Genomic DNA, 21,420 nt, shown 5'->3' with positions numbered 1-21,420 from the left:
GTGTAATAATTTATTAAAAATTGGGGTCCACACCATATTTAAAATATTCATACCAGACCCTTACCCAAGCACGGTGCCTGTATAGCCAGGAAAAGACTACATTCTCTGCAATGGAAAAATAGTCCGTGTATCCCGGGTGACTGACCAAATAAAGTTTTTCACAACACGCAGGATCCCCTGTTCTGTCGCTGCAGCACAGAGGATCTGTCATTTAGCAGCCAAGATTCAATAGTAAACAATGGCAGATTATCATTCATTATGATTGAAGTGGATTTACATAGCTTACTTTGTACAGTGTCAGTACATTTTTGGTAACCATTTCTGGAAACAAGTAATTGGTATTTATTTCCTAATATCAAAAGTGGATATCAAGGAGCTTCCAGATTTCACCACAATCCACCACTATAAACCCACACAACAAATTTTCAGGGTAGGTGGTGGAAAAGTGGTCCTTTCCCAATAATCGAACCACATCTCACGCCACTCCCTTTTCCTGGCCGCCTGAGCTATGAATATAATTTGCAATATTACATTTGAATCTCTGCAATTATGAAAACTAAAAAATGTGCTAGTATTGAATTGTCCAAATTCATGTAGAAATTTGACATTAATCCCTAGCTTCTAACAAAATGCTTGCAGATTATCCCAATTCCATTGTGGAAATTGCTCAGCTCAAAATCATAATGACAGACAGTTAAAGTATGTTAGGGAAAAAAAAACAGTATTAGGTTTGTAGAACATGTGAATGTTTAACCAACACTTAGAACCTTTGTTTACTGTAGAACACGGTAAAGCAGCAAATGTTTGCCCATGTGCCAGTTGGAGAATACATATTAGGGCCAAAATAAACCTAAAGTCAATTGCACATTGTGACTTATGATCCAGATGACAGCTTGAGTAGTCTATGCATGAGCACATTAACTTTATTATACGTTTAATAAAGCATGCTGTGTGGCACTAACGCTCTAGAATGTGGAGCTACTCAGAGTAAGCTAAAGCCCCCACAGCTTTAAAGGCCCACAAAATATGCAGCTAATGGCTCTAAATAGGTGGAACACTGGAACAGTACGGGTAATGTGTTGACTTTGGCTACCCATAAAGCTTTAATAATCAGTAAAAAATGGATTTAGTTTTGTTGGACACACTTGGTGTTTAAAGCTACAGTGCCAAATACCACTTACAGCTGTGTGGTATGGTTGGTAGACTCATTGATACCCATGAGCGAGGGGTTTTAAAGATCAACAAGTTAATATCTAAAAAATGTCCTTTATGAGGATCCTAATTTGGCCCATATACTACTAATGAAAACCATTATTCTTGGCTCAGATATAGTAATGGAACAGACTGACTGAGATGTCTTTACCAGAAAATTAAAAAAAAAAGATGAAATGTTATGACTGGGTATTCCATTTGCATGATTCAAACATATCCTTAAAGAAATGAAGCTGCATCTGATGATAGTTCATATTAGTACACACAAATACACACAGGCCCTTTTATGTTTTTTCATTTTTAATCTTGCAAACACAAAGGAGGAATATAAGGTCCATTAAACATTTCTAAACTGTCTAAAAAGCATGCAGACCATCTGCAAATCTGGTGTAAAGGCTTATGAAGGAGGGAAATTAAAGGGGTATGAGAAGGTGGAAGAAGACCAGACTCCCGGGGCCCCTGAATGAAAAAAAAAAAGAGACAAGGACGATTAGGTTATGGCAAAACTACGGAAACAGCTTGAGTTTATGTAAAGCAAAAACACCACATACAGAGGGTGCCACTACTGTGTCAAATCAATCACACAGGAAGCCTCCCAGTTTCTTATGTGCAAGTGGCAACAGAGAGAAAAACATACATTAAAAACATACCCAACAAAGGATTAATGGAAGGGGGAAGGGGACTAGAGAGAGAGAAGGACAGTGATCAGAGGAGAAGCCACAAACTGATAATCACATCTCTGTCAAAAGATAAAATATGTATTTACAACATAAAATATACATATATATGATATATATAAAATATAACACTGATAAAAAACAATTAGCAAACAAAAAAACATTATATGTGTTGAAAATGCGTGGAGAGGAAACATTTGTCTATTGCATTTTTATACCATAACCAAGTAATAAATAATGACCACAGGGAAAACATTCTCACCAAAGCTAAAGCCCTGGGGAGAGAAAGGAGCAATAACTGATTTAGGTGAGAAGCCAAAGGGGTAATTTTAAATTCAATCCTGTGTAGCCCTTTATTCAGGGTACTCCAGGCAAATGATAAAAGAGAACAATGGCAGCCACTTCACCAAATGCAGAAAAATATAATATTACAAAGTCAACAATGTATCCAGCCCCAATGCTTTTAGTTTAATTTGTCCCAAAAATGATTACCCATGTATGGACTGCTGAAAGTTCAAAGATGTGAATATCAGCAAGCATTGTTTTGCAAAAAAACATTCATTTGTCATCTTGGTGGTTCATTGCACTGGCAGTTTGTCCTCTGTATGTGAGCAGGCCCAGTTTGGCCTAGACCAAGCAGAGGTCTGGAACATCTGATCGGTGGAGAACATAAGCCGTTGAGGCTTTCCAGACATAAAGGTAAAAGTGATGTCTATTTTAATGTATACCCAGGAAAGCACACTTCAAAGACCAGTTGGATACTTTACGTTGGAATTTTTCTTATTACCATCACTATATTTCTGTCAACGTTAAGATCTGCCTACACTGTAACAATAACATAACTGTGTTGCCTTAAAGCTGTTCATATTGTTATGTGTACCTATATAATGTCATATGTTATGTGTAAATATATAAATAATATATAAATAAAATAAAAAAAATATGGCGTCCCCATTATTAATGAAATTCCTAATGCCTCTCTCACGGCATTAAATCTGGCTGCTATTGTTTCCTGTGTGTGACTGAAACTATTGAAAACAAAAGATTCTCAACCATACAGTCCTGTATGGTATTTACACAATATTATTCAGTTTTAATAAATAAAACTTGTCTCAAGTCGAGTTAGATTCCCTTCTTTCACAACTCTGGATAGGTTGATGCAAACCTGTAAGCGACTAGTGACACAACTTCTAACTGCATTGTGGTGTGACCCCCCCCCCCCCCGAATAATAGTTCCCCCCCCCGAATAATACAGTTGTTATGCAATCAGGGACGATAGTGACAAACATCTGCATTTAGCCAAATAAAGAAAAGACATAAGCCGTGATTAACCAAACTACAGAAGCTTTTGAGACATGAGTAAGTGGTTTCTCAGTCAGTATTATTGGATGTTATTGTATGTAGTTTTAGCAGCTTGATTATTTAGGGCCAATTATTGTCATGTTGTGCTTATTGCATGTTAGTAGTCCAGTAGCTTAAACAAGCATCTCATTTTCAATTTTCTCAGAGAAATACTGTGTTAATTATGCCTTTCCTAAAGTAATTAGTACAGCACCACAAGAGACATTATCATTCTCATGATTACTATAATAATATGATATAATCAATATAAGACATTCTAAGGAAATCCTATTAAACCTTTTAAAATCCAGTGAGCCCAAATCTTTTTGTGCTTTCTGCCTCTACTGTACCCATATTCTCCTTTATCTCTGTGGGCTACAGAACACCACCTAACTATGATATTGTTAAGATGAGAGGGGAAGGTGTAGTCTTGCAATGCTGTTACTGCAAAGATATAGTACAGTAAGGATTGTCACCCTGTTAAAGGAAATGTACAACTGTCAGGGACACCAGATAAAAATAGAGTAAAAACTAAAAAACGAGAAAACTAACGTTAAAACTAAAAACAAAAACTTTTTTTTATCATAAGTGAAATATGGGAGCTTTCACTTCTGATCATCTAAATATTCTAGTTGTTAACTTTTACATCTTCTCCTACTTTCTTTCTTTTACCCAACCATGTCAGGAAAGTGAATGGAAAAATAATTCCTTACTAATTACTAGAGCACAGTACTATAACCATTGTATCTTCATGGCATTTTGCACATTCACATGCGGAGGTCAGCAATAACAGCCTTGGTGTTTCTTCCAGGACAAGTTTCTTCTACCTTCCACTTGGTTAATCAAAGCAAATTGCTAATGACTTTAAATCCTTTAATTTCCATTTATACTTTATTAGTAAATAACTTTTATGGTAACGCAAGAAAGGATAATAAAATGATGGCATGTTGCCCTGGTTTGCTATGTACGCTGGCAGCATGCACATGCTTTGATATACAGCTCAGCTTTCTTTTAATCATAAAGGAGAAACAAAGATGGCTTTAACAAGTCCACCAAAGAAATTCAGAACGAACATGTACTCATAAATAAGCTGTTCAAAGGAAACGTATCTAATCATGCACTCCAAGGTTTTGGCTGCAGTGCATTTCTGCCTTTCGGGCTTTGATACAAATGCTGTTGAGAAAAGATTTGAAGGGAACAAGAGCAGCAAGCTTTTGAAGGCTTACTCTACTATAATCTTATTTCATGTCAATCTTTTTATAGGTGTCAAAGACCTCAGTCAACTATTTGTCCTTGGGCGATAGCGTGATAGTTCAAGCTGACAATACTGTTCAGTGGATCAGCAAAAGAGATAAATTACATAGGTTTACCTGTATGGAGCATAATGATTTCCATACCTCACTGACCCTCCTGTAATTTATGAGATTTGGAGAGCTGCATCATAAATTATTCCATTGGTCTTCTAAAAGGCTTCATCAAGCACAGCAAATTAATAGTTGGCCAGGGTTTCCTTGCCAACTGGGTGCTTTGAAATTTTTCCAAAGACCACACAGATCCGATAACTTTGAACTACCAGTGGATAAAATGAAATACACAGGCACACACTGGAATACTATATTAAATTAGACTTCACATAACTGGCATGGAATATTATAAGCCAGGACAGTAATGCCAACCATTAGGCAGAATTATATCATTTAGATTTTCTTGGAAATATTTGGACAATATTAATTATGGAGAGAAAAAAAAGTTTTACCTTATCTATAAAAAAAGTGTCAAAATATATGATTTACTTATAAGACAGTTAATTTACTTATGCAACATCAAGTACAATGATTAATACAGATCACTGAGAAGTATGTTGTATTACAAAAATAAATTGGTGTAATCAGTGTAAATCTAACCCTTTAGTCCAATGCCAGCTGTAACTTTTTTTTCAAAGTTAACCCTCCGCACACTGATTGTTCTCAGGAGTTAGGTTCACAGCATATGCTTTAGAATATAGTTGTCATTGGTGGGAAAAAGTTTTAAAACAAATAACAGCTGACATAACTTTCAGTTTTTGCTACAATTTTAAGTCCTTCTTCATATAATTGAGTTGGTAAGTAAGTGACAGGGGGAATCTGTACTTACGGTCCATACAGTAGATAAATCATTATATTTTAGTTAATTAAAAATGCAATCTGCATAAATCTAATTATGTATGACCTGTGACATTAAAATACTAACTGATTTCTTTGGAAAGGCAAATCTGAAGACTGTGACAGAAGAGTTTTTTTCTACTATCTCTATGTTTATATAATTATTGCATAATGTTTAGTGGTCCTGTCCACTGCATACAAGCTTAGGAGTTCAATATTTTGTTGTTTGTAAAACTGGAGCCTTCCTTAAAAAAATCTTCCTGAAGGTGTGGAATAAAAAGTTGGGCTGTGGTTGAGCTTTAAATTTTTAAACTTATTTGTTCCCTTATACACTATCACCTCCCCAAAGCCTTATACCCACCTGTCCATTCTTCTGCCAGATGCACTTTTTGCAAGCCATGGAGAGCCACCCCTGCAAACTGTCCTTGCCCATCTGTCACTTGCATGCGCACACCAAAAAACACCAAACCCAAATACCAATGCCAATTGATATTTAGGTTTGCTTAAAACAGACCTATCACCAAAAGTTTTACATTACATAAAAAGGTAAATAACCCTTTAAGGCTTAGTCTAAATAAACTGTTTCCCCAGTGTTTAACCTGAGCATTTAAAAGTTCATGTTTAAAATTCCCATGCATTTCAATGGGCTAGTCTACACCAGGGCATTTCCTTGCAGCACAATTTTGAGTGTTTATTATAATTATTGTTGCAGAGTTTTACTAATTAAAAACATTTGAAAATGCCCATAAAGGCAAAAAAACACCTCCATTGATTTCAGGTGGGTGCAGAACACTTGCCAAAGCTCTGCTAGGGAGGAGCAGTGTGCACATACAAGCTGCCCCCATAGGCCCTCCCCGATTAAGGGAGAGGTCAGAGTTTGTTTGTTTTTTTGCTAATGTGCAGTCCCACTGATTCAGGGGAATCTTTCTTAAACTACGTTTCTGGGAATTGCTCCAGCCCTTGCATAATTATATATCTTTTCTCAGAAAGGTTGCCCCCTAATCACACTGCCTAGGCCTTCCCCCACACCTGCCAAACAACCACATATCTTCATTTTGCTGAAATCCATTGGAACATCCATACGTCTAGAGCATCCTCTGAAGATGTCCAAATGAGGCGAAATGCGTCCGTACTTAGATCTAAGCTTTACCATACGGTACACTCCACTTCTAATGTTCCTAACACAACCTCAGGGACTTATCACTACCTTGCATAATTGTTTGTAAAAAACAATTACTTTTCAAAACTTTTGTTTGAATTTTCTAGAACTATTGTTCTGCTTTGCCTAATACACCAGTATTTACCATTTAAGGTATATGTCCCATATTTTTATGATCTAATTGATTCTAGCAAGCATACAGTCTACTCAATACTGACACACCCCCACCCACTGCCCATTAACCCTCTTCTCTTACTCTGACCCTCTATGTGTAAGCCCTAAATTTTCTTTATAAAACAGTATGAGGAACAGTTTGTAGCTCTTTTCACTCTGTGGGGGGCTTGCCTGGTATTATAAATTATGTTTTATTATTATAATATTATTATTATTTTATGGTTTTCTAACAAGGGTGAGAGGCAGAACTATCATGGGTGGTGTCCAGTACTTCTTCCACATCATCACCTGTGTCTCCATGGGGCATGAAGAGTTATAAATGGGATCTTTCTTTAAAACTGGCTATACCAACACAGTCAGTCCTTCCTACCCCTTTCCTTTGTACTACTTCCTTTTATACTATTACTTTCTAGGTTCTTGGCCACTCTTCTCTCGTCCCTTACCTTCCCTTGTCTTTTATTTTTTCCCTCCTGTTTCTTTCTTCTCCTTTATACCCCACCCCATTCATAGCTGCCCTTTATTCCCCCATTTTACCTCAAGCTCCTCTATACCTTCTTTTACAGAATTGAAGTGTCAATCTGACTGCAGTGCTTACAGGTTTGTAGATTGAGAAATTAGTAATTTTAGTTGTATATTTGGAGGGCTTGAAGGACTGCAGTCGGTATAGGAAACAATGTCCACATTTTCATTCATCAGGTTTCTTTATTCTGTTATCTTTGCACTGGCAGATTGTTATCACCCATACTTATTGGCTTCTAAAATTGTATTTGGGTATGGTCTCTTTCATACCTTTCTCTTTTTCTATATAATGTTATTTAAAATATACAGGGTTAGGGTTACGCTTTTGTATTCTGCAAAATCATTTTTTGTTATACACTTAGAAGGGGTTGAATCAAATATGTCATGTGCCACATCCCAAAATAAATTTAAAACCAAACAAACTCTCCACTGAGATTAAGGGACTCTACTGGCATAAATAATGTATATGTAATCCAAAAAACAAGTATTTAAAAACATTTCTAATCTTAACTTTATTTTTTATATTTAAAATTGTTGTGCTGACACAAAGTCACATTTTGATAGAAAAATACTTAACACAGAGCCTAATGACAAAAGTTTCAATATAAAAAATAATGACATATTTATTGCATCTAGTTCCACTTTTGATATAGTTCCTCCACATTTTTCTGTTCCGACGTGTTTTGCAGATCTGACTCTTCAGGGATCTTTAATAAGACAGGAACATTGAACATTGATTGATTGAACTTGTATCCAATTGGGATATTCCTATTGGATGCAAGTGATTATTGTTCCCATGGGAATATTCCCAACTAGATGCAATAAATATATCATCATTTTGTATCTTGCAATTGTTTTTGATTAGGCTCTGTATTGTGTAGCTAACAGAATATTACTCTTTTCTGTGAAAATGTACTTCAATTTCATAATGTGGTCAATTTTTGGTATAGAAATGTCCTATTTGTTAATTTGAGCCATTCTAGGAAACTCTGCAGGCTGTCTTAGCACCAGGGCCAGTCTTGGCAACTATTCAATAATGAACCAGTTATATAAGACAATGTAAGATATAGTTTTTCTCTTTGTGGGTTTAGTACTTCTCAAGTTGGATCAGGAGCTATTTGGGAGAATAAAAGGTGTTTTGAGTTAAACAAGCAAGAGAATTTGTAAAAAGCTCAGACAATCTCATTTTACACAACCAGCTAGACGGAGCTGTGTTGCATTTTTGTTATATCTTGTTTTTGCTTTGCTTTTGTTTCTGACCTTTATGATGTAGGGTCAGTTCTTTTTAGTTTTTTCATTTCAGTAATATGCATTTTCTGAATTTGTTTTTCACTTGACTGATTTGGTGCAACTGTATCAGGTTTTTTTTACCTATTTTATTCTTTCTCTTAAAATTGTCATGTAATGTTTCTCTGGCCATGATTCAATCAACAATTTATCCCACTAATATCTTCACACCCAATAAAAAAATTGGCCCCAGCATACAAAACAGTACTCAAAATAAGTTGTCCAAATTGAAGTAAAGTTTGAGATCACTTTTCATTTGCAAGATACTGAGGAAGTATGAAGCGTAAACATCCCCTGAGAAAATATAAATGGAAAAAGTTTATTGAATCAGAGTTTCATATGTTTAAAATCAATTAAGCTTACAGTAGGCACTAATGTTTTAACTTATGTTTATGAATATATTATTTATGTATTCCTAGGTATCTGGTGACCAGACACAAGGAGCAGTGTTCCTTCATGAATTTCCTCTTATAAGAAGAGAAAGCCACCAGGATGATTTTTTGGCGGATCTAATGAACACTCAAAAGACCGAAGACCCGGTAGGATTGTTTTTTATAAGTATAATTATGGGCTACATTACTGTTTAAAGTGATGTTTTTCTTCATCCTGTTCTATCGTGTTTTTGTTTACCAAAGAGTAACCGATATTCGGCTAAATGCTTTTAGATACTTGCCGAGGTAAAGTGCTGTATTATTGTTTGCAACTTGCAGTAGAAAGAGGCACCCTAAGTAGTTTTCTATAACAATGTGATGCATGGGTTCAATAACCTTTTACCAGGTTACACACACCACACATACTCAGAAAAGCCAGGACTGTACACATTTTCTTTAACTCTATAATGGTTGTGCTGCAGGCCTGTAAATGGCAGTGAACAAAGTGAAGAGAGATGGGCTGTTTCCTTGGCCTCTAGGTACTTGTGATAGTTTGGATGGTAGGTCAGCACTAAAGTTATCAACAAACAGAAGAGCAATCAATTAAATTTGAGTCTTGCAACTAATGGAAGCTGAGTAAAGCTCAATAGGATGGTAAAAGAACCCTGCCACAGAGAACGTTGTAATAATACATCTCTCTTAGCTGTAGACTGCAACATTATTCCTGCCAGGGAAATTATAAGAGTTTGGGTTGTTGCATTTATCATCAAAAGAACTGGGTTGAAATCACATGCTTCTGATTGTGCCCTAACTTGTGACTGATTCTGACAGGGAATATTATCCACACTGATGACAAATGATGTGTAAACTGTTTTTATCTATTGTTGTATCTGTTGTGCTATAACTTTAGTGTTGTATTCCACTTTACAGTCTTGCTCTGAAGTAAGACACACATATACTATGTTATAAACCTATGTATATATATATATATATATATATATATATCTCAAAGGGAACCTCTGAAATGCAGGTTCACAGTGACCACTTCAAACCCAGATGATGCAGGCGTTACTATGGGCAGTGAAGGACTATGGTGTTTTGGTATTACGATGATTAGTATGATGAAGCAGTACATCTTCCTGTTACTACATGTAGGAGTCTAAATCTACTGAGGATGTTGTTATGGTTAGGACTAGTACACATTTGTGAATCCAGTGCAAAGTCAATATCAGGCCATGTGTGCTAGGTCCTATATTTCTACTTGTTTATGGACTTTTCCTTCTGAATGGCCAATATGTTCATCACTTGTTTCCAAAATATCCTGGCTGTCAGTCCGTTGAAAGTTTGGTGTGTAATGTCCTGTTTCCCTTCCCAGGTGACTTTTATGACTGCTCTCTACACTTTAAATAGAAAAGTGAAAAAAATAAAATGATAGCAAACAAGTGATATGTTTGTGGGCACAGAGGACAAATGTCTGGTAAGGAATTGAGAACATGAATCATTAAATCCATAGAACAGTAACTTCATGGATAGGTATTTTTGTGGAAATGGTCGTGATACAATACACATGTATGTTTAATAAACAGATAGATAACATACTTTAAAAGGCAAGGCCCTTTTAAAGTGCACCTGCTTCTGGCTTCATGTTCTCCTGAGTTACATATTTCCATTCCCTTTAAGGTTCATCTATATTCCATAGATGGTCATTATGCTGACATGAGAGCCATTAGTGAAAACACTGAGTATAGATTAAAAAACATTTCTTCATTGGGAATGCTACAGAAAATCATGTAGCATTTGGGTATGTCTACCATTTACTACTTTTTTTAGGTGGATTGTACAGTATTTATGATGTAGAGTTTTATATTGTTGATGACTTTTGGAGCATAAGTATGGCTTTAAAAAGATTTTCTTGGTTGTATTACATTCCAAATACATGATAATGTTTTGGTATATTAAAATATATTTTTTCATCATTTCAATGCTTACATATTAAAATCTTAATATTGTGACCTCAGTATATTAAAAGTGTTTTTTTTATTTGGTTTATAAACACATTGATTGAATGGCATGATTTAATGGCATTATTTTCAGCACCATTTCATTTAGCTTGGCATATATGCCCCATTATTTGTAATTTGTTTGACCCATATGAATACAGTGCAATTATCAGAGTACTAAAGCATTAGGTTTCAGGTGATAAGACCTTTTTCTTATTATGTGCAGATCTCTTATCATCTGATGCTCTTGGTAAGAGATTTGACCATGTAAAATTTGACCATGCGTGTTGAATGGCTATGCAAAGGTCGGGCAAAACTAACTAGATGTGACATTCCATCACTCTTGCCAATTTAACAATCTAATGTTTAGCTATGGAGGATTGCAGTGGGTCCTGATGGCTTTGTCCTTGGGAGGACAGGAAGGTTTCTCACAAAGAATCTTGGGGAATTTTGTCTAAGATTATCTGTAATCTAGACAATGTAGACAAACAAAAGATTACAGAATGTCATATACTTGCTATGTAAAGATGGTTTGTGGAAAAGCAAAGGTTTTCCAATTAACGGCCCTGAATGTTCCAGCTAATATTTTGCATGTTATTGCTGAGTGGTTTCTACATGAAAGATTTGCATTTTTAGGGATCTCCAATTCTCCTTGAGACGATTATCGCTTTGAATCTGTTATTTAGATGCATCATTTTTATCAATCTATATAGCTTCTTTTATCTATTATCAGTATCAAAATTATTTTATTGTTAATGGTACGTATTGTTTAAATTATTTTATTCAGTGTTTTTATATAGCATTCGCAAGTATGAATGACAAGACCTACTAAAGCAATATATAGCATGCATACATTGTAGCTCTGCAGCTGTCACAGGAGACGTGTTTTAAATTAACTGGCAATTTAATCAAGACAGACAGGACAGAGTTCAAGTAGATCCTATATTCCCAGCACTACCATCAGATACTTGGAACATGTGTACTAAAAAAAAGGTAATGAAAGATTTAGTTGGAAATGTTTGTAAGGGTCTTAAGCTGAGTGCTTGTGTTGAAGATGTCTATTGAGAGTCAGCCTTCATGCATTTCAATTGTTATTTTGCATACAGAAATGTTTACTGGTTGAATTAAGAGAAAAATATGAAATTTCTGTGTCCATAGACAATTCACATAATTTGTTGGCGTGTATTCCATCCTTCAGTGAATAGCTTCCCTATTAAAACTATGGAGAAGGGCCATGAACATTAAGGAAATATATTTAATCTGTTGCCAAATATCTGTCATATATTGTACTGGGACCAAGAGGAATTGCATTGAAAGTGTAAGAAAACATATAACGCATTGATGAATACATTCAAAAGCTGTAGTGCATATTTTCTTTCTTATGTAACATGCCGTGGATAAATACTTTGCTTGATTTTACTAAATGTTAGCAGTACATCTTATATACCGGGTAATTGCTGTTAATTCACATGCAGGAGAAGCGAACATGCAAACAACACTTTACATCTGACATCAGCGTTAACATACGTTGCTTTTGATTTTGAGGGCTATAGAAAAGGCTAATATTATTATTACATAGGATTTATATAGCGCCATCATATTACACAGCGCTTTACAAAGTCCATAGTTGTGTCACTAACTGTCCCTCAAAGGAGCTCACAATCTAATGTCCCTACCATAGGCATATGTCATGAGAGTAGCCTAAGGTCAATTTTTAGGGGGAAGCCAATCAACCTCACTGCATGTTGGAGGAAACCCACACAGACACAGGGAGAACCTGAAAACTCCATGTAGATAATGTCCTGGCTGGGAATCAAACCAAAGTGCTAACCCCTGAGCCACCATGCTGCTAGTGTGAGTCCAGCCATAGGAGAGGGCCAGCTAAATGGAAATCTATCCCAACATCTGTGTTGTTGTGGGCTACATTCTGCCTCGTAAGGCTCCAGGAAGAGCAATGAAAAAGAATAGGACCACAGCATCAGGCACAACCTCGATCCCCACAACATGATATACAACGAAATATGAAAATACAGTCTCATTCTTTTTACCGAAATAACCATTTTGATCCATTAGGCAACCCCATAGGAGCTCTGAGCCACTTTTGTACACATCAGAAAATCATACTTAGTGCCTTGATGGGCCCTTGGTGTTGCCAGACGCTGACCTTAAATGTCAAGCCTTCACCCTAGAAATAAGGCCCAGTAAAGATAAGCTGTCCCATAGAGATTAGGAAACAGGTATACAGATGTAGTGCCGAAGTATTTGTAAGGGAGAATCCCGGGGGACAGGAAACAAGGTGAGAAGGATCTCACACTACCCAACAGTGAGACCATATTGTCACTGTTCCCTCCTTGAAGGAATTGCTGAGTGTTTTATTATATATATGCATATAAAGTAATGCATTTACTTCTAACTTTTGTCAGCCTCTAAACAGTTTGTAAGCTACTATACTATGTACATGCTATTGTTATTATTTATCAAATGTGCTTGATAAGTACACACATAAGTTTATTACGCTCTGCTGAATGCTGCATGGATCATACATTGGCCAATGACAGAACGTCTTTTAGAGAACAATACATTGTGTTTTGAGTTCACATAATGCAAGGCAAGCTCTGAATGGCTCAGGAGAGAGTAGGAGGTTGTGCAAACAACACCATGCTGAGTGAGAGAGCAAGAGTGGCAGCTGTAATTACATTTCCAAAGAAGGCAAATTGTTATACAAGGAGAGGTAACATTTATACATAATTGCCAAAAGTACGTAAAATACCAACTGTTCTCCTTTAATTCCCCAATAAAAATTAACTTGTTTGCAGAATACATTCCTAACATTACAAAACTGATAACACTGATATAGCAAATGTCCAAAAGAGCTTCACCCTTAACTGATAAAAGGTAATCATGTATTTCCTGTACTGTAGAGTTATGAATATAATTAATGATGTGTCATTGAAGTTACTAAGTGGTATGCCTGCAGGTGCCATGAAATGCATTCAGAGTGTCAGACTTGGCTTTCTGCAGTCTAGGAATTTATTTCTTGTAAGTGTGAGATGCATTACAGAATCTGACAAGTGAAGACATTTCATAAATTACCTAGATGTTTTTTTTTCAAAGGGCGCATGGATGTCATTCTCCTGCATCCAGTGCTGCACTCTCTGGAGAGTGACAGCAAGAAATTCTTTAGGATTTTGGCCGCTCATTGGCGTGTACTCACTTGAAATAGCTGTCTGCCTTCTAAGGAATGCAACCTACAGCCATTCTTGGCTCCGAATTGGAAGCCAAAAGCTGCATGTCAGTCAAATGTTAAGAGATATAACACAAGCCAATTGCAAAGATCTCACAGCCAGTGCCAGTTTGTCTGAAGAATCTGTATTGTAACTTTGTGGTGATCCTTTCCTAAGATACAGTAAACATGCAATTTACAAAAATGACTCAAGACTCAGCCTTGTTTAAAAAAGTAGACATAATTAAACTACTAAGCTATTTGCTGTTTTCCAAGGTAGCAAGGCCAAAATACCTAATAATTAATTGATTTTTGCTGCATCTTAGCTAACTGGTTAGAGGTAGATACCAATTGTATAAGTATCAATTTTTACTTTTTGAAAGTGGCTCTACATTCAAAAATTTTCAAATGTTAGGATCAGATTTATATATATATGTACAATGCAAGCACATAAATACCTGATATTTTATTCTCAATTTTTTTTTTGTTTGCTTTGATTACCCAGGTTCTCATTTTATTAGCAATATTTTGTTTGATTCTTCTAAAACTTGAATACAGTTTTAAATTAAAAAATAAACAGCTGACATTTTTTTCTAATCTTTCATAATCTAACACTCCTTAAGTGAAATGAGAGGTGAATTCATGGTCGACCATGATAATGCAGATTAGGTCAGATTGTCAGTTGAAAAGTGGAAGAGCATGTTGTATTACAAAGTACAGTGACAAGCAAAGCTCACACACAAGTTCCCACATAATAAAGTTCCTTTACAGTTTTTTTCTATAGCTGATTTATACTGATGAGTTATCTCACACCTGGTTTATGAAAGACTTAAATGCAAGAATCAATCAATACAGTTATGGCAGTTGTGACTTTGTTTTTGTAACCACCATAGCAAGCCACTCATTTCTAGGCATTTATCTTCAATGTACTGGAAATACATATAAATATATATATATATATATATATGTATATATATAATGTGTATATATATATATATATATACATATACATTTTTAGATTTTTAGACGTTTTTTAGATTTGTGCAGTCTAATTTTTTTTACAGGAAATGGAAATGGGGGGGGGGGGGATACCTGTTCCAATAAAAACTAGTAAAAATTGGATTTCTGTTTGTATTATCTATAGAACAGAAAGTAATGGGAAATACCCCTGGGGAACTCAACACTAATTAAAATTTGTTAGGGGTTTTAATTATTTCCCTTTCTATCTAAGCCTAGGAAAAACAATTTGTCTAGTTTTCTTCTTGATTTATATACAGTACATATATTTATATATACATACTGGATGTCATGGATTATGATATAAAAGGAATAAGGCTTGCGGTAAACTGCAGAGTTGCTCCTCAAACTCAACTACACTCTCAATTGCTCCCAGTCAACTGTATGAACAACTGTGTGTCTTAGGAGATGCTCATCTATCCAGCGACTCCGTGCTGTGTGCCATTGCAGTGTAAAACACTGTTTATTCTGTCCATGCTGGTATTTGCAGCAGCCAGGAGACCTAAGATAGCAGCAGCCCCTGCTTCCCTTTAGTTTTGCAGCCTGATGTACTTAATGGCATCCCCAGCATCCAATGGTAGGCTGTGCACAGCTGAAGGGGATTCTAAAGGCTGATCAGTTCCTGACTCAGTCCTGCACTGCTATTGGCTGCAGGGACTTTAAAGCCTCTCTGCTCCGAGTCACCAGTTCCTGTTGTAGCGTATAGCTGGACTAATCAGTGCTGGAGACTTATCACCCGATTTACTGTTGCTGATTTTGCCTGTTTCCGACTTTGCAAGTTTATGCTGCCTGGACCCACCTTTGCCTGTGATCCCGACTCTGGTTGTGTTTTGCCCTTGTGTACTTGGTTTGGTGGACGGATATTCTGTCTATGACTTCTGCTCTGTATTCTGGACTTGGCCTTGTTGGAATCTTGGTACTGCTTTATCTGTGGGCTCCTGGCTTGCTACCAGCCCATTCCCAGACACCATCCCTTGCGTCCTGGGGGCAACCCAGTGCTGGGAGACATAACCAGTCTCCCGAGGCTGAGTGGGGGCTGACTAAAGGTGAAGAGTGCTGTGTTAGATTGGGAGACTGGTGTCTGGTGAGGACAGGTGCTGACCAGGGTCTTACAGTGTGTTTTGAATTTCGGTTGTTGTAGGGTTCTAGGAAGCACAATTCTAGGAAGCGGCATGTTGCTTCTGGCTCTGTCATCACTCTTCCTACTCTGGAGGTAGGACCACACTACAACTGTAAATGCAAGGGTAATGCGTGCAAATGATCTATATCCCTAGGAGCAGCTAATCATGTGGCTTTGACCACAAATCAGAAAAAGTCCATTTATGCATACCCTCAAATCAGCTGAACATCTTACAGAATAGGGGAACTCTGCTAATTCTGTTAGTTTGCCATTGTCAGATCCATTAAAAAACTAATTATGTATGCTTTGCTTATCTTTTGTTGTTACAATAAATAGCTTTTCCTAACCATGTATTTTATTTCAGAACCCTGATGCTAGTTAATGCTTCCCACATTCTTTGTAAAGCAGATGTAAAAACTGATTATTCAAGAAATAGAACTTGTAAAAAAATCTAAAAAATAAAAAAACAGTTTTTTATTATTATTTCTATAGGCCAGACTAGCTTAATTTGATAGTAGTGTTTTAATTTACATTGCATTTATTATACTTGTAGAGTTTATTGCTAGCAACATTCTTACAAATTAGTAGCTTTCTTCTCAGATGTCAAGTTGACAGGGATGACATAAAAACAATATTCACAGACTTTGGGTCAGATTTAAATTGATTTGTTTTAACAAGTTATGAATGTACAATGAAAATTTTACCCAAGTACCTTTCCTAGCAAACAGTAGATGCTGAATTGAAGCTTTTGGGTAAGGTCCCGTGTGCTTTGTTTGCAAAACTGTACAATAAGAACACTTTAAAGGGAACCTTTAATCTTCATGAAGAAGCGTGTGACCTCTTCCCAAGATGCAATGCTCAGGCCTGAACAGCCAATCACCACTGTCCCATGAGAAGGAGGAGGGAGTAACACTATCCAACATGAAGCTTACCTAGGGTTAGGATGGAGCAAGGAGCAGCAGGAGAGTTCAAGGAAGGTAAGTATCAGTAGTTGAGTGTTCCTTCTTACAGGAAAACCTTCTTGCTATGTGACCCACATTGGAAGTGAACACGTCTCTAGGTTAAAAAAAAACTGCTTTGTTATTTCGGACATTTAAATATTTTTTTTATTGCTTTTATTTTGTTTTAGAGTTGTCATTTCACCTTTGCCACTGTTTTTTCATACTCTGGAGGAGATAAATGCCACCAGTATCCCAGTAATGTTATTTACACTTGAGAGGTGGTTGGATAAGAGGCAGTTATGAAAAAGACAAAGTGAATCGCTGTGGATAAGATATTGTAAAACAAGGAGACATAGAATGAAGGTAAATGATCATGCCTGCAAAAGTATTCATTGCAAGAGTTTTGATTCTTGCTTTGTTTGTTCAATAACTATATGAGACTGCCCAGGCCCGAGAAGACTGGCAGCTCCCAGCTTTGTGAACCTGGGGGAAATTTTAGGTATTTTCCCCATGTACCCATAAAAGTCATTAACAAAAATGGCTCTTTCCTTAGCTCCACAAATGCAGTCTGCTCAGACTATGCAGCATTTCTGCTGACATTTTCAAGTTCCTGCGCTTAGGACCTACTAGGTCTACAGTACAAATATATGTGTTAACTGTCTGAATAGAGCTCTCGTTTTTTTTAATGTTAGACGACCTTTAGGGATCAATATTTGGGCAATGCTAGACCATAGATTTACAGTATCTGGAGTTCTGTTGGATACTAGTATCATGATGTATTCTTATTTGTTATTTTTACAATACAATGGGATAAAAATAATTAGGTGTATCCTGTTGCAATGACTATACTTAACATTTGGGAGTGGCACATCATTGATGAATAGTAAGAATTCAAAGACACTTGATTAAAAATAAAACACATGACAGCATAGTATAATATATGAAATAAAATATTCTTCTAAAAGGTCATATGGCTATTTAGGTATTCTATAGATAAAAGACACATTGTTCTTCCATTGCATTAAAATAGTTTGCATTAAAATAGTTTTTTTTCATGGAACTGTAAAGAGAGAAAGCTCAAGCCTTGCTGCTTGTGCTAAAATTATTTTAGATAGTGCTCACATTACTGTTACGTATTCGTACAGTTACTAAGTTCTCAAAAAATGGGTCATGAATAGGAAATAATATTTTTTGCTGCCCAAGCCCTGTTTAAGAGAAGATTGCCCTGATGATGGCCAACACAACTAAAACAGATCTATGAGTGTAGTTTGAAGTAAACAGATGGTAACATATAAGGACCTTTTTCCGATCACCTCTTTGTTTAGTTGCTGGAAGCAAAGAGAGTTAATTCACAACAGTGTTAATTTACTAAAAGGAATTAAGGTTGTTTACTCAGTATAGTGAATTATCATCTTGCAAGGACATTTTGATGTAGTTTAGTAAATGAGGGGAAGCTCAATAATTTAGTAAATCAACCCTGATAAAGGGTAATGGAAACTAAAAGCACATAGAATGCAGATATGAGCCTCCCACTTGATATTCATCACCAAAAAATTGTCCATGGACTGAGAGAGAGACGGACTACAGCACTGTACAAAATTACTATAACCCATTGAGGATAAAAATGCAGTAAAATAAAACAAGGTTCAAGCCACCTGAATGAAATCCCTCAGATTAATATGCTACAAAATATCCCTGAGCATAACTGGTCAATTTTAAATAAATTACATTTGAAAAAAGTCACATGTTTATTCATAGTACAGACTGAAAACATTTTCAAATCCTACGGGCTTTTGTATTCCACATGACAGCAATTTGTGCAAATGGTTTAATATTAATAAATGTCCCACTACAGGTTTCACGGTCAGCTCCACATTTCTTACTGTGCTTAACTGGCTTAGTTATGATGTACTTCTTACTAGGCATAAAGAACATGTGGATTTAATTTCACTCGTTTAGTCATCAAGGTTAACTTGTGGGGCAGTTACAACCCTATTCAATTATAGCTAATTTACTCTTGTTGAAGCCCTGTATCTCTTGATATCATGACGTCAGTTTTTTTTTTACAAGTTAAAACAGTAACCCATCCCTAACACTTTGTAATGTTCATCCTCAACACTTGTAAAATGTGTATTTCTCTTTTCTTTCCACCTGCATTGTCTGTTTCCTCTATTTCATTTCCCCTTGTTTCATGTGGTTACATTAGTGGCAAAAAAACCTATACAGATTACTCCCTGTTTCTCCCATCCTATAATGTCTTTCATTATTCATATATTCAAGTTATAAAACATAACCAGTCACAGTGAGCTTCTAAAACATCTGCTTGGCTAGATCAAAGGTTTCTGTGGCCACAAATGAGTTGGCTGATGCCTGAACAATGAAGTACTATTGGCATTTGTTTTAAAAATCTCCCAAGCTGGGCAGAATGGCTCTATAACGATTAGGCAAATTTTGTGCCAAGTGGAATTTTTGGTGCATCGTCCGTGTGCTTGATATGTTTTTTCTGTGTAACTTAATAAAGATATAATCTATGACATGCATATTAAGACTCTATAGACCATTTTTTATCAAGGCTTCCATGAGACCCTAGAGTTCCTCCAGATGTTTCTAGGGCTTGAGAAATGGGAAGGTTTTGCCCCTCGGGTTGGTTTAACTGGCATCAATGATCTTTTTGGCTATCTGTATGGGTGACATTCATCCCCCTGGCTAGCAATGTAATGCATTCTTTCTACCCACCACCACACTAATGTACTGTGAGCTCTGTAAATACATAAAGATTTCCCTGAAGATCCGAAAGTTGTTTAAAGGACCCTTCCGTGTTATATTATACATTGTACTGTCAAAATCACCAGTACATCTGTTGACTATTGGCAATATTACTGGAAGGTTGTGGTATATATATTTTCATTCACCTAATTGTAAAGGGCATTGAATTTTAAACTGGGAATTGAATCAAAATTGCATTGTATTTTTACTGTGTGACCAAACTGTTTAAGCGAAACCAAAATATGTGGAAGTTTGGTCAGAATTTTTGCTATGTACCAACCTGCTTTACATTATGCTCTGTCACAAGATATTATAATACATAGGTGTTGTCTCTACAAAACTCTATTATGATGTCCTATCAGATACAAAGAAAGATATGGATCTGTCTGGCATGATGCAGATATATCAAAATTGCTCCCTCCCACTGTGCTCTAGGCATACCTATATAAATAAAATACTGTGCCTCATACAGATATGAGAATGAACCAAGCAGAAAAATTGCTTTGTATGCCATTATTTTGAAAAATTTTCTGCACCAACAAAGTCAATCTTGGTCTTGCTCCACCATTCTGCATCCCTACATTTGATGTTTACAATGAGAGCTTGTCTCAATGTCAAGAGGGAAACTTTGGAGGTGGAGAAGCCTAGTTTTTCAGGAAAAGCCAATTTTTGCATAAACTTTCAGATGCTTATATCTCCAAATGTACAGATAGTTTTTACATGTGATTTTAAACACAGATTTATAAAAGGTTTACTTTAATTTCCTCTTCAGTAGCCTAACCATTTATCATTCGCATGCTTATTTAGACCACTCCATTTTATGACATCTACTTAGTTATAAAATTATATGCAAAACATTTTATCATATGGTTTCTTAAAGGGTAACTTTATCTTTGAAAACAAGTTTACTCGAAAGAAGGCTTTTACTGCAGACTATGTAGAGACTATGTAGATTTCTTTAGCAACGAATAATCGTATGTATTTTAAAATCTGAAACACCTGTGATAAAAATAGAAATTTTAATGTATACTGTAGCCTATTGTTAGATCACAACTTTTTTTGTATACAATGATTTTGTAGATATATGTAAAATGAGAAATGGAACTAACTGTAATAAAAGCACAATGAAGTCATAGATTGCCATAATAATACAACATATATAATGTGTCATTTAGGCCTATCATTATTTGCCTTAGATCACTGAGGTACGGTATTCTCACTATCAATACTTGTGATTTCTGTACATTACTGCAGTAACTCAGTGGCTAGTGTTGAATACAAGGTCAAACAACACACTTTAAAGGTTGTGGACATGTGTGCAGTAATTTCCCATGGATACCATAAAGTAGAAATTCATAACTATTCCATAAGAACATTATCACCAGCGAAAGCCTATATTCTTTCTCCCACCCCTCCGCACCTTTATTTTCATGTACCTCATGGGTAGCAGATATATGAAGAATTTCCCCAAA

At 36.0% G+C, this 21,420-nt stretch overlaps 1 protein-coding gene across 1 annotated transcript in view; it reads left to right on the top strand.

The window, feature by feature from the left end:
* Nucleotides 1-21,420, top strand: part of ADAMTSL1 (ADAMTS like 1) — a 429,836-nt gene that overhangs the window by 60,970 nt on the left and 347,446 nt on the right. Inside the window, exon 2 of the mRNA XM_072404398.1 lies at nucleotides 8,930-9,049. Coding sequence (XP_072260499.1) covers nucleotides 8,930-9,049 — 120 coding nt within the window. The remainder of the gene's footprint in view (nucleotides 1-8,929; nucleotides 9,050-21,420) is intronic.

The sequence above is a fragment of the Pyxicephalus adspersus genome, chromosome 3 (assembly GCF_032062135.1).
Source record: "Pyxicephalus adspersus chromosome 3, UCB_Pads_2.0, whole genome shotgun sequence".
Taxonomy (NCBI): Eukaryota; Metazoa; Chordata; class Amphibia; order Anura; family Pyxicephalidae; genus Pyxicephalus; species Pyxicephalus adspersus.
Note: the sequence above shows the minus strand (reverse complement) of the source record. Positions and strands in the feature narration are given on the sequence as shown.